We start from the raw sequence: 14,639 nt of genomic DNA, 5'->3' as shown, positions 1-14,639 counted from the left end.
TGGTGCTGGCAGTCGGCCAACCGAAACACCTCCCTGTTCTCTCCACTCTTCCTTCAGAAGAGCCTGTGTGCTACCATCAACTACTAACACGCTGGCCCCTACCGCGACGGCTGGTGCTGGCACCGAGGAGGCTCTCCCTCCTCCGGGCTACGTTCTGGAAGATTGTGAGAAGGGCAGAAGCCCAGGGAGCAGGTGTCCTGGTGTCCTCTCCACCAGCCCGAAGATGAGCACAGGTGAACCCTTTGAAAACAATTCTTCTGTGATGTCGGTCCTCCCTGGGAAAGCCTACAGTATGCTACCACTTGGATGACGTGAAAATAAGCAAGACTAACTGACGCTGTCGGGCTGGAGACTGGAGGCAGGGCTGGCTGGGAGCTGACGAGAGACGGGACTGGACTTGGGGGCCGCTGCTGAGGCTGTTTCTTGATCTGTAATGGGTCAGTCTGGGAAAAGTTGTCAAACTCCACACTGGGATCCCCACACCTTTCCGTACGTATGCTACCCTTCAGAACAAAGGGCGCCTGGGTGGCTCAGTCGGCGAAGTGTCTGACTTTGGCTCAGGTCATGATCTCAGGATCCTGGGACGGAGCTCCGCACCACACCAGGCTCCCTGCTCCTCCGAGATTCTGTTTGTCTCTCTGCCTCTGCCCCTCCCCTGGCTCGTGCTCTCTCTCTCTCTCAAAATACATAAAATCTTTTTAAAAAAAATATGAAGAAACATGCAGAGCTCACTGCTCAAAGAACGTCTGTACTTCTTTGTAGCTTGTATTTATGTGGACATTTTATACGTATCTGTTAATTGACTTACTGACTGAGCACTGCCTACTGGATCAAGTAAAAGTTCCTCTGTATGGCGTTCAAAGACTCTGCCACTAATTAGTTGTGTAACCTTGAGCAGCTAATTTTGATTGAGAAAATAATCATGGCAAAGGGCCACTTTGAAATCAGAAGTGGTTTTTAATGGCTCTGTACTATATCAGCCATAATACCCACATGCATTTTACCATTAGAAGCGTATAGAGTGGGAGGCACTTCATCCCACTGAGGTGAGGGCAGAGCAGGGAACCTCTGGCAGTGAGGCTCTGGTTCATGGCCGGACCTGGCCCTCCCAGTGCCTGTGGGTCCCAGCACAGGAGCCTTCATCCTACAGGGGCCTTGTCTACACTGCAGCCCGGTCCTAACCATTCAGCCTTACCCGCCCCCCCACCCCCCCCACCCTCCCCGCCGCAAAGCCACAAAATAGATGGTGTTCCTGTGTTGTCTCGTGTTGCACAAGCACCAGGAGCTGGGAGGATTTTCCACAGAGCTGTGGGGATGGCTGGGATGCTGCGTTGTAAGGTGCAGACCTCGCTGCTCACACAAGGCACTCTGCATACGGGGGTGGGGGGAGGCCCCAAGCAGTTACACGCACCTCCGCCTCCTTCAGGGGACACAGGGATACTACTAGGAGAGGCCAGCATGACCAGAATGAGAAAATAGGGTCTCAACTGCAGGACCCGTGGTGCACCAGGCTCACGGCAGTGGGTGCCCCCGACACCCAATGTCCAGGGGGCCCAGCCTGTGCTCCAAGGGCTCAGTCCCCAAAGCTGGGCCCCTTCTCCTCCTCGGGGTCTTGGCTCTCGCCTCCCCTGCAAAGCCTCGTCGTCCACCCACAGCATTTTCTGAGCTCCCGGGCTGCTCAGGGTGGACCCACGTCACTGGCGCCAGCCTCACGTCCCGGCCCTATCACAGTCAGGCTCCTTGCAAACAGGGAGCAGCACTCTCCTTTCTTCTGTGCTTACACGGAAGTTTCCCCCTCACAACCATCTGTGGACCAACCTGACTGACCGGTCAACCCTGAGTTTGCTGCAACAATTGAAGGACGAGGCCTGTGGCAGGGCTCTGTCAACTCAAGGACGTGCAAAAACAATCACTCTGTAGTTCATCTGCGCTGCATCCCCCAGTGCCCACATGTGGGGGGGAGGGGGGGAAGGCTTTCCGCTGAGGGGTGAGAGGAAAACACAGCTAGGTGCCTCCCAAATATTTCCTTAGGATTCCAGAATTTCCCAGCACCTGGCAAACCTCCAGGCTTCTCATCTCTGATGATACACGGCCACCATTAATGAGCACATAAAAAAAATCTCTCAGCTAAATGAGACCTCCTCCTGTTCAGCATTCAGCTCATCTATACTCTGCTTTCAAACACAGATATTTCTCCAAGAGGTATGGGCACTCACTGTTCTTCAGCACGGTTGTTTTTAGTATTACGCTGTAGCATTTAATGTTGGGCCATAAAACAAAACAGCCTCTCCCCTGCTTCTCTGAGAAGAGCTGAGTGTCACTTCCATGAAATAAAACAGCATCTTATTATCTGGCGGAGTGGAGGGGCAGGGGTGAGGAAAGAGGTGTTGACAGCCAGCCATGTGGGAACTCTCAGCGTCCATGCTCTGCCCCTGCACCGAGGGGGCGGGGGGGGGGGGGGGGGGGGGGCCGCCAGTGAGCCCGTGCACTTGTGAGCGGCACGGTGACCCTTCTTGTTTATCCTGGCAACAATTCCTGTCATCATCCAAAAACCTAGAGGGCCACTTCCCGACCACAGACAGGTCCATTCTCGGAGTCTCTCCTGTGTGTGCTGGCAATGCGTGCCCAGGGACACCAAATGGACTGAAAAGTAAGAGTTCTCCCATCTGTCAAGCTACCCACACCCCTCGTCCCGGAGGTCAGAGCAGTTTCAACTAGCACGGACTGTCTCTGTTGGTTTGGTGTGTATCTGTCTGCAGCCAAAAAGCCATCAACCTGCAATCCACCCCACCCCTGGCACAGAGACCCCCACACTCACGGGCCTAAGGTAAAGCACGGGAGACTCTCAGTTGTCACCTGACGTAGGTAATGTCTACTTAAGATGAGAAACATCTAGCACTCTACTCTCAGACATCTGCTAGAGACCTCCAGCCGACACAGCAGCTGTCCCTCTAGGCTGGCTCACGTTATGACTGGTACATGACGCAGGCCCGTTCCCCTGCTCTGAGTGAGTGCACAGGGGCAGAAGACAAGCAGACGCAGGAAGCACCTCTGGTTCCCACTCAACACTGTGGCGGGTGGGGTGTCAGGCAGGGGAGGGGCCTGGGGTTCGCTGCAGGCGCTCTCTGCACTGAGCCATGTTCACCGTCCCAGTAAAGCCTCTTCCCAGCCAAGAGGTAGGTGCCATCACCGCTCCATTGTACAGATGAGGAAACTAAGGCCCCAAATCACGAAGGGACTTGCTGAAGTGAACAGGTGAGAGGAACAAGGCTAGGGTCTTGATGAACGCAAAACCTTCGGGTTTCTGGTGATGGAACGCAAAGCCAGAGAGGGAACCTAATGTGGGGATGGCTGCCTTCGCAACAGGAACGCCCTTTAAGCTACGGCTACCCTGGCCCCTGCAGGGGGTCTTCCCTGCGACTCCTTCCCCAGCCATGACACACTCGAACATTCACATCCTGAAAATGGCAGAACCAACCCATCCTCAGGTCTGGGTGTCCTTGCCCTGCCAGCTGAGCCGCTCCACGGCCTTCACCGCCCAAAACCCCTCATCCAGCACCACCCATCCCCACATACTCAGGGCCCTGGCTCTGCTCCTCTTCCTCTGGTCACTGCTCGTTCTGGGCCAGTGACCTCCCCAACCCCCTTCTCCGACCAGCTCGGCCTTTCTAGCTGTCCCCTGGAAGCTGGAAGCTGCTCTGCTCCCAACACCCAGAAGTACCGGCCTTCCGCAAAATGTAACCCCACCGTCTCCACGGCTGGGCCCCAACTCTCAGTCCTGGTGACCACTATCATCATGCCTGAAACCTACAGCACTGTTGGAAATGCTACACCTCTTCCCCAGCAAGCCTAGAGCACTGGGGGGTGCCGTGCAGGGCGGGCAGCCCCTCAGGGATGAGGGGTGTCTCCCAGGGAGCCAGTCCCGTCAGGGGCTCGGAGCCCGTCCACGAGAAGGGAAGAGGCATCTCCGTGGAGGGGCTGGGGACCTGGCAGGGGGAGGACAGACGACTGTGGGGGAAGCGGCAGGATACAGGAGTCTGAGGAGGGTGCAGACAGCGGGGATGAGAAGCTGCCTCACACAGCATAAAGGATACCAAGTAACCGTATCAAGGCTGTCAGAGGAGGGAGTTACAAACATGGAAAGGTCCTGTTGGGTTTGAAAAGAGACAGTGCAGGAGCACAGTGGTGAACGTGTACACGCAGACACATGTGTACACGCAGAGACACATGCGCACACGCACGCGTCAAGGAGAGAGGGAGCAACGAGACACTGGTTCCCATGAGAACACCAGCACCCAGATCCCAGTTTCTAAATCTGGATGCTGCTGACGGGAACTGGGCTCCTGCGAGGTGTGGTCCATACCGGGACGGGACAGAAAGCACAAGCCGGAAGTAAGGACTACTCACAGAACAAGGGCCACAGAAGCTGGTGGGAACAGGACTGCCTGGTAACTGGGAACATCGTGATAAGCGACGGTGGCACTGGACTGTAACCCACTGAATGAGAAAGGAAACCGTGAGTTCACACCGAATACACTCAAAGTCTGATGAGGAATACCCGCACAGCTACATACCACTTCCCCAAACTCGTCATTACTTACAAAGGGAACAGGGGCCTTCGGAGCGAGAGTTCCGGCAGGACCTGCTTCATCAAGTGGTAAGCAAGTTAGCTGCATAACCAGTAGCAGGATACATCTACTCATGTGCCACCCGATACATGCCATGGGGGGAAGGCAGATCTCTTCTGTGACACTCCTGTTAATCCTGAGGAAACAGCAGCGTGTTCTACTAAACCCAGCCTGTGATCCTCTGGGTGTCGGCGTCATGAGGGTCAAGGAAAGACTGAGGACCTGGTCCAGTTTGCATGGGACTAAATCCAGGGCAATGCACTATGCTGAGCCAGGTCCCTGTGCCACAAACGACATCCTGGGACAGGTGGCGCACCTGAGTGCTCCCATGGTCACCCCTGGCAGTGATGGCCGTGCTGGGATTACGCTCGTGGGGATCACAATAACTCACAGGAGGTGGAGCAGCACTGCAAGAGCTTACTCTCCTTTGAAGCAGGAAAAAAGCTCCTTAGCTCTGTGCTTGCGAGTTTAGGATTTATTATTTCCAAAATAAAAATTAAAAATACGCACTGCTAGATACCACTGCAAATTTGCCGAATCAAATCTCCAGGATTCTTCTTTCTCTTATTCCATACTGTTAAAATCACCATCAGAAGGGCCAGCCCTACTCACTTTTGAAATAAAGGCCAAATACAAATTTTTTAACTTAGAATAAGGTATATGCCCTTTCGAACTCAAAATCCACTGAAATTAGTACAGAGTAGATTATATTCCTAAATTGTAGAGAAATTTTTAAAAACACGGTATAAAAAAATCTATTCATTTCCTGGATTTCTCATGGCAAGAAGTAAGTAAGGAATTCCTTTCATTTTCACTGACACTGTCCCATAAACACCCATCAAAGAGACTGTGTGAGGTATGAGGGAGGGCTCTTTTGTTGGTGGGGGGCAGAGAATGCCCAGAGAATCTAACAGAAGCCATGGATTTTCACCTGGAAGGTGCAATTCCATACTCAGACACCACCACCCGCACAATCCCAGAGGGTTCACGCATCCCCGGGAGCACACCCTGGGATCCAGGTTGAGAAACGTTGTTCTAAAAACCTAATATAAGAGTACTTAAAGAGGGAGAAAAGAGAACACAATTGGTAAAATCCAGCTTTGACAAGGGGTAAATGAAGTGGAAACAGTCAGTGGTGGCTAATAAGAAGTCAATTTTACTGGCAAAGACGCCAGGACATGGCAGAAAGCCAAGAAGGCCTCTAGGGAAATCAGCCACGCGAGCAGCTGCTCTGTCACTGGGCATGGGGCACAAGAGGCCTGGGCTGCATGCAGGGAGGCTGTGAGACAGAGACGGCCACCCTAAGACCCCGGAGACAGTGAGACAGGCAAGCAAAGTGGGAAAAACAACACTGTTTCCAATTCAGACTGGAATATAGGCTTCCGCCCCCACCCCGTCCAAAAGTAGAGCATTCCTCTGCCACCCCTGGTAAGCCAATCCCTGCTTCCTGCCAGCAGAAACCCTCTGGGTGGGGTTCCTTCAGTTAGCAAACACAGGCTCCAACACAGGTCTTTCCTAAAATCCAAGCCGCACAAAGCTGGCCTTCAAATAGCAGAGGCAATATGTCATTTGCAATTTTTGTTATTTAGAGTAGATGAAGGGAATTTCTGCTTTTGCTGAGAGGTGGCGAAAGCTGGAGGGGGGAGGGAGGAAGCTGGAGGGGGGAGGGTGCTGTGGCCCCCAATCTTATCAAAAAGAGAAAGCTAAACAATCCACAACAGAAACAAAGAAAAATGCACACTTCACTGTTCAATTACACCAAAGTTTAAAGACAAAATACTACCCAATTCACTACTAACTCTTCCATGAAACAAACTATGGGACTATTTCTCAATGCATTTAAATGAGGGCAGCAGTATCTTGCTACCAAAACCAAACAAATACGTTGCAAGAAAAGAAAACCACAAACCAATATCACTCATAAATACAGTTGAAAAATTCCTTAACAAAATATTAGCCATCAAATCCAGCAATATATAAAAAAGATAACACAAGTGGGGTTTATTCCAGGCATTCAAGCTTGGCTTAACAACCAAAATGCAATCAGTGTAATTCCCCATATCAACAAACTAAAAAAGAAAAGCCAGGTGATTATGTCACAGATGTTGAGAAAGCATTTTGTAAGATTCAGCATTGATTCTTGACGAAAAAACTCTCAGCAGGCTAAGAACCATCATGCTGAATGGTGACAGCCTAATGCTCATCCCTCCCGAGACACCGGGCCAAGAAGCACTGGGCAGGCCTTCCTCAGGAAGAATCAGGACTTGTGGTGCACACAGGAAACTGCCACTCCATTTTTTTAAAAAGTGTACATAGCTACTATTATGTGCAAATTTAAAGGAGAAAAGGCTATAATCCAGGAATCATTACTTATTAATTTTCCTTGAAACACTCTTGTGCAGGACAAATCATACCTTAAAGGTTCTAAGCCCAAAAAGAAATGAAACTCTCAGATTCATGCAAACCACTGGCGGCCCCCAGTGGACCGAGAGCCCCTACAGGGACCCTCGCCACAGGCCATGAAGGTGGGAGGGGCGGCACTTACCAATCCAGCACTCCAAACGTGCACAGGGGGTGGTCTTCACCACATCTGGAGGGTCCACGCCAACATTCAGGCATAAAACTAAGGCAACACTAACCGTCTTCATCTGGAAACAACAGAAACAACAAGTACTTCAGTATGCATCCCACTGACACACTATTCCAGGATCAGAGATATCCCCAGAACCTACGAAGCCCTGTCCCCACCACCGGCCTCTCCAGCTGTCCTGTGCCACCCCCGAGGTCCTGCACGAGTAACTTCTTTCCTGGAGGGGTTTCGGAGTAACGCGGGCAGACAGGAAGAGGTCCGCAGCGGGAGAGCCTCCACCAGGCTTCCTTATGATACGCGTTCAGAAACAGAATTACTTGACTAAAAAATACAAAGGCACTGCCTACATTGCACCAAAATCCTTTGCAAAAACTTTGCACAAACTTACACTCTGACCAGGTTACACTATTCTCATTATTTAAAATCATTAATGATTTGGCGAGAGAAAACCTGTCATACTGATTCAGTTAGCATTCTTTCAGTATTAGTAACACTGAGTATTTCTTCAAATGTGTATTCACTATTTGTGACTTTTATGTTTTGTGGATTTCCTACTCATGTTTATACTACTACACTGGCATTAGTGACTATCTCCAGTTGACTTCTTGTACTCTTTACATATGAAAGACTGCATCCACATTACTCATTGCGAATATTCCCCTAGCCTGGCGTTTGACATCTGATTCATTTCTTGCCTCTGGACATACAAAGCCTTGGTTCTATCATCTGATACAGCTTCCCGAACACCTGTTCCTTCTCCAGCAGCCCAGTACGCGGAACGTCAGCCCTCCCTACCCGGCTGCTCAAGCCAGAAACCTGGAGCTCAGCCTTCAAACGTTTACTGAGCACCTACTAGGGGCCAATCACTATTTTTAGGTGGTGAGGATATATCCGTAAATCAAAGGAACCAAAATCCCAGCAGAGGGTGGTGGAGGTATCACTTCAAACAGGTGAGAGGGCTCTGAGCTATCAGAGACCACCCTTGACCCCTCACCCTGCCTATTTCATCCAGCCTCCCAACCGCCTCCTGCACCTGCCCCCTTCGCTATCCCCCCGCTCCCAGCCACAGCCAAGTCCAAGCTGGCTCCGGGCTACAGCTGCTGGCCTGCTGCCCCGTCCCCAGGGCGGGCTCCACGCTGCAGCTAAAGCATACTTTCCCATGCATCTGCTCACTGCCCTGCTCTGTCCATCACAAACCTTCAAGATCGGCATCTGAACTGCTCAACACGCATCAAAATCTTGAAAGCCCAATTCCTGCTAAGCACGTCACCCACCTGTCACGGCCCCACCCTCAGTGGCTGCACATCCTCCACCCACTTGGCATGACCTTGGGGCTTCCCAGCCACAGCTCCCTCTGCCTGGAAGGCCGCCCCCTCCCGCTCCACCAACCCGGACTCTCCCTTTCGGTCTCCGCGAAGACAGCCATTTCTCAGGGAGGTTTGTCCCCAGACCCCAGTGGGAGCAACAACACCAGGCGCCATGCTCTCCTGCTGGCAGAGCTCTCTGACCTAGGCTCCCAAGATCAGAGCTGACCCACGTGGACGCCAACACCCAGCACATGCCCGGGGCTCAGGACCTCCCTGCTCAGTGAGGGCCCACGTGGATTTCTTCTGCTGTTTTACATTTAACCTTTCAAGCCATCTGGATGTTACTGTGATATATGACACAACATGAAGAATAACTTCTGTCTCAAAACACTAGCCAATCACACCAATTCCCCGTTAAATAATCCCTAAACTCACAGGTTTATAGGACTCCTATAGCATACATAAATTTCCAGATAGATCAAATTGTACTTCAGCCTATAACTGAATTTATCCCCTCATCCCATCAACCGGTACCGGTGCCAGTACCGGTGCCACCCTGATTTAAGTAACTTCTCTTTACAACGTTTCACAATGCTTGGGAGGGAAGGTTTCCTTTCTCACGGTCTTTTTTCAACTTTTACTTAGCTATATTTATATTCATCTCTTTTCTTCCCAAATTAATCAGTTATTCAATTTTGTTTTTTAAAAGGCTTCCATTTATTTTATTTATTTATTTATTTAACAGAGATCGAGAGAGAGCACAAGTAGGCAGAGCGGCAGGCAGAGGCAGAGGGAGAAGCGGGCTCTCCGCGGAGCAGGGAGCCCGATGCGGGGCTCGATCCCAGGGCCCAGGGATCATGATCCGAGCTGAAGGCAGACGCTAACCGAATGAGCCACCCAGGTGCCCCAGTTATTCAAATTTTTAATCCCATAGAGACTGACTAAAGTTGCATTAAACTGCATATTGATAACAGAGTATTTTAAATTGTCTTCTTTAATCCAAGAAGTCCACATATGAGAATTTGTCAGAGAAAAATACCAAAAAATATAATAAAGGGGAAGTCTGTACGTGTAAAAATTTTCTTCACAGCATTTCTTATCATGAATAACAAGTAGAAATAACCTAAATTTTAAGTGGATAAGGGAATGTTTAAGCACGTCATTATATTCTCTTAAGAGAATGACACTTAAATTCTTATAATATTAAATGAATAAAAATCGATTCAAAAATACCAAGAAAATCATATTAAACATATAAATTAATTTTGGCAAAAAGTGACAACCTCCTAATATTCGATTTTTCTGTACAGGAACACAATGTTTCTCCATTTTTTTTTTCCAAATCTTCTTTTAATTTTTGTCAGTACTGTTTCCTTAGTTTTAGTCCTGCACGTTTCTTTTAGGATTATTCCTAGACACGTCACAGTTAAGTGTGCTTCTACGCAGGTGTTCTCCCCATCGTGGTTTCTTGGGATAGCCGCTGACACCTCTGCTAGTCACTTTATTAAATTCCTCATTAAATGTAACTGCTTCTTGGTGATCCTCCACAGGACCTGTAAGTTGACAAAGATACCACGACAAATAATGAGTCTGTCTCGTCCTTTCCAACGGCTCGTTCCTCGTCCTGTTTCAGGTCTAGGCACTGCCCACAACTTCCAAAATAGTATCACTAAGGCCTACAGAACACGGCAGTGGCGATCTTCGCATTTTAATGAGCCATCATGAGCGTTTCCTCACGGAGAACACGGGCGGTGACAGGAGACACATGTATCACCCACCTTCCCAAAGCTCGTGTTAGCGTGCTTCACCGTGACGAAAAGACCTCCTAGTGCAAGTACTACTGATGCACCTGTTTCCAATAGCCGAAATCCAAAGAGGATTTTTGCTTTTACGAGAAAAGGCAAGAAGCGGAAAGGCGTGCAGAGTTGGTTCTGCAGCCAGCCAGCGTGGAGGCGGTGCACCTGACCAGGGGGCTGCACGCAGCATCTCATGTCCAGCCCCACCCCCCCACCCCTGGCTCTGGGCTGTGTCTGAGAGCATCTGGGCTTTAGCTCCGTTTACTGTGTGCATCCATTAGCAAGGTGTGTCCCTAAGATCTCAGAAGAGCCTGAAAGGTCACTTTTGGAGTCTGGGGGTGCTCAAAACTTTTTCCCCACATGAATTAATGGTTTCTCTGCTTTACGCCATTTCAGCTCAGGAAAGGTTTCGTAGGAGCGCACTGTCTTCGGAGAGCGGAGAAACCCATATAATCTTTATCGCGTCAAGAAAAGATCCTGTGTTCAAAACAATATTTGAAGTGTGTGAAGGGAGAGTATTTAGTCTTAAAATATGTATATTTATCAATGATAAATCACTTTCTAAAGGAGCTGTACCCCTGCCACCAGAGACAGTCTGAAAAGAAGAACAGTGTCTTCCTGTGGGCACGTGCCAGAATCTTCTCATTATGAACCATAAAGAACAACGGTCCTTTTATTGTCAGGAGAAAGGGCAGAAAATCAATCAGAGAACAGCAATGGTTATTGCTTTTTTTCGTCATTTTCCAGTATTTAAGTGATCAGTATTAGTAATCCCACACAGTTGATCCATTATCTTACAGCAAAGTCAGCCTTTGAGGACAAGCTGCTCCAAACTAGAAATTCCATGGAAACATCTCTGCAGCCTTCCTATGGTCACGGTCATACTAACAGCTGCCCCACAACATCTTTAAAGCAGGGGTTTCTCCTGTGCTCGGAAGCTGCAAGGTCTCGAGAGGCGGTCACCCACACCCGGGAGCGAGCTCCAAGATGCTCGGCTCAGTCACCCCGGGGCCCACTGGAAGGGAAGCCTGCTCGGAGAAAACCATGTCTCTCTACGGATCAGGTCTCATTTTCAAAAAACACGGTCTGCCCCACTGAAGCTTAACGGGTTTCCACAGTCTTACTCTCTCCTCAATCTGCGAAGGGAACAGGCTCCTGAACTGTCACGTCCCTTCACAAAGCCCAGTTGAGGGAGCAGCATTCAGGTGGCTATGTTAAGGGACGCCAACCCCACTAGGCCTCAGGTCCAGGTCGGTGCCTCTGCACAGTGAGCCTGGCAGTCTCCCCCAGCCCCCGCCGGCCCCGCACCTGGGGAGGGAAGGGGAAGAGCCCCTCTTCAGGGAACACGTGCTCAGTGAGCCCCCACGCTCCCCCTCATGTCTCGTGTCTCAGGGATTCATGACAGGCCTCATGCTGGGTCACTTCTGAGCCTCCTCCAATTACTCACGCTCACCCACTAACAGGCAGAGGGCCAACCAGCCTGAGCTCTCCAGCCATTGTCATGCTTTCCTAAAGGGCCCTGAACCAGGTGCTCATGGCCCCACCTACTTTTCCCTCTAACCCTCCCCGGGGGGAGGACATTCGTGCAGCCCCCGGCAGCCCCGGTCACGGTCCCACCGCTTCCTCCTCAGCCCGCACTCCAGACACATCGCATTCCCTCAGCCTCTATACAAGCGTTTTTAAACACACAGTTCTCAAATAATTTCTGGTTTAATTACAAAATCATGTCAGAAGCTCTCCAAGGGCTTAGACAGAAATACTAATGGAAGCCCAATGATCACCCTTTAGTCCCACGAAACGCTAAAGGGCCCCCATGTCCCCCATGCCTGTCACAAATCACAGGCTTTGTTAGTGACTAGACTTCCCCATGGTCGCCTTACAGGTGAGCAACAGGAGAGCCTGGCCCTCAGACAGTGTGAAATTCGTTCCATTCCAGTGAAGACGCAGCAGGAGATAATCTGATTCATCCTTGCTCATACAATACACACCTGACCCTACCTCCTCAGTTATGCCTTCTTAAGAAAACAAAAAAGGTCTCAAGAATATATTGACACATGGAGTAGAAAAACATATTTGGCCTAACCAATTTAATTCCACCAGTGGGCAAAAGACATTACCAATGGAAATCCTTAAGCCAATCAAATGTGTCTTGTGTTCCCCTGCAAATTTTAATAGTGTTGGCCTGATTCCAAACATGGTAAGCTTAAAATTCTTAGCTATACCCTAAAGTGCCTTTTTGGTATTTTATTTTCATTTCTCATTCCAAAAACTCCAGATTAATGTTTTTTAATAACACAGTTATACCATTAAGAGAATGTAAAGGCTATGAAATTTAATGTGCCAAAAACTGCCTAATAGTATATAAAATAACCATTTTGGACTTTAAAACATTTCTTCTTCAGCGCAATATAATTGAAGATGTCAGTTATATCCCCAGAGGTTAATTCTGAACTTGAAAAGAGTATCATCTTGAAAAGCTATAAAATATTAAGTGGTCATTGGAAATGTGACTTTGGTCACATTAGTTCCAATGGGCCCCGAACAACGCCCTAACCCTGAAAGTGAGAAGCAGGTATGGATGACCTCTGAGGGCCTGAGGACTTCTCCAATCCTTGAGTTCTGGCTCCAGGCCTGGGCTCTCCAGCTGTACCAAAAGCACCCCTACAGGCACGGAGAATGCTGCCCTGCGATTCTGGGCCCAACCACACCATGGATGGGAGGTGGGAGAGGCTGGGGACAGCCAGACAGCAGGGGCCAGCACTCCTGAAAAGCCTGACCAGTGTCCCATCATACAGTCTGCTGGCACCGGGTTTGTTTTGAAATTCAAAGTTTTTTAGATTTACAAAAGAATAATATGGTACATAACTCATATCTCATAGAATACACCCAAAAGGGTCTGTCTGCAACAACATTCAATATTCAAAACCATTAAAATTTCCACAGTGAAATGCACAAATATCCACTCTCCGTGGGATAAAGACTATTAACCAGGTCACATCCACTTGGCCACAAGACGAGAGGTGAAAACTTTTCCAGTGTTCAGAGCTCGCTGGGTTCAGAACTGCAGATGAGCACCTGTGGACCCGATCACCACCCGGACTTGAAGGCCCCATATCCCCAAGCGCATGGTCACCTCACTGATTAAAAATACATTAATGCCTGCCACCACTCAAAGAATTCAAAACAAAATCACAAGGGATTCCTTTATTTGTTTCCTCCCACTTAACTGATTTGATAAACCATATATATTTTAAAAGATACAGTTAATCAAGCAGCACAATCAAACCTCAATATAATAAATTCAAAGCTTACATGTGATGACATCCAAGCTATACACAGGATGAAGAAATTACACATATGCTAAAGTGGCCAATCATTGCTTTCTGCTCCCCACACTGTGAGCCTGACTCACAAGCCGGTATAATGGAAAAGAAACAGGAAGCAAGGCTGGGGTTGCCACACATCCACTATCCCCTGCCTGTCTGAGGCAAAGCCACCCAATTCCCAGCAGTGCTCGTTAAGATTCAGAGCATCAAGCAAAAACTTTGAGCAGAGTCGAAGCTACACAAATGCATAATTTATAAAGGAAGTCAGAAACTAGAACATACAGCAAACAGAGCAGATATACCACGGGGCAGGGGGTGGGGGGGGGGAGGGTGTCAGGTTGAAAAAAAGAAAAAAAGGTTTGCCTCCTAACTCCCATTCCAAATACTGCTAGAAAGAAGTGAACAGTAAACCTCACAAGAAGCACATCAAATGGAATTTCTGCAGCCCAAACCTGCAAGACGATACAAGATCCTCATCACCAGCCGCCACAGGAACCTGGCAATTTTCCATCTGCATATTCCTTTGTTCATTTCAGCCAGAACTGGAGCCAGCGAGGTTCTTGAATTTATAAGTCCGTCCCCTACCTTCCACCAGAAGCCTAATAATGTAGGTTTCAGCTCTCTTTTTTGAGGCTAAATTCTCTCTGTAGTTCCCTGCGTTTAAAATCTGCCTCCACTCCTGTAAGGCAGGCTAATGAAAAGGGAGGAGACAACAAGTAACTTTTCAACATGGAAAACCAGAAGGTTGCGTTCACGGCCCTTCTCGACCCTGTGTGCCAGAGCGCTCCTTTCTCGATCACCTCTCCCACCCCTCCAAACCACCTGGGACACTGGGAGCACACTTACTTCCCACATCACAGGCCCTTGAGAAATTTAGATCTCTAAAAACTGATTTAAAGAGATGCACACAAAATAGGTATATTATAGAGATCATAACTGCTTTGAACAAACCGAAGAAATCCCTTCTTGAAGGAGCTCGATACTGAATCTTT

The 14,639-nt window shown here is 49.1% G+C and overlaps 1 protein-coding gene across 2 annotated transcripts in view; it reads right to left on the bottom strand.

The window, feature by feature from the left end:
• RPTOR (regulatory associated protein of MTOR complex 1) overlaps positions 1-14,639 on the bottom strand; it is a 340,143-nt gene that overhangs the window by 260,380 nt on the left and 65,124 nt on the right. For both annotated transcript variants that reach the window (XM_027624605.2, XM_027624606.2), the window contains exon 2: positions 7,174-7,276. In XM_027624605.2, the coding sequence (XP_027480406.1) occupies positions 7,174-7,276 (103 nt within the window). The remainder of the gene's footprint in view (positions 1-7,173; positions 7,277-14,639) is intronic.

The sequence above is a fragment of the Zalophus californianus genome, chromosome 16 (genome assembly GCF_009762305.2).
Source record: "Zalophus californianus isolate mZalCal1 chromosome 16, mZalCal1.pri.v2, whole genome shotgun sequence".
Taxonomy (NCBI): domain Eukaryota; kingdom Metazoa; phylum Chordata; class Mammalia; order Carnivora; family Otariidae; genus Zalophus; species Zalophus californianus.
Note: the sequence above shows the minus strand (reverse complement) of the source record. Positions and strands in the feature narration are given on the sequence as shown.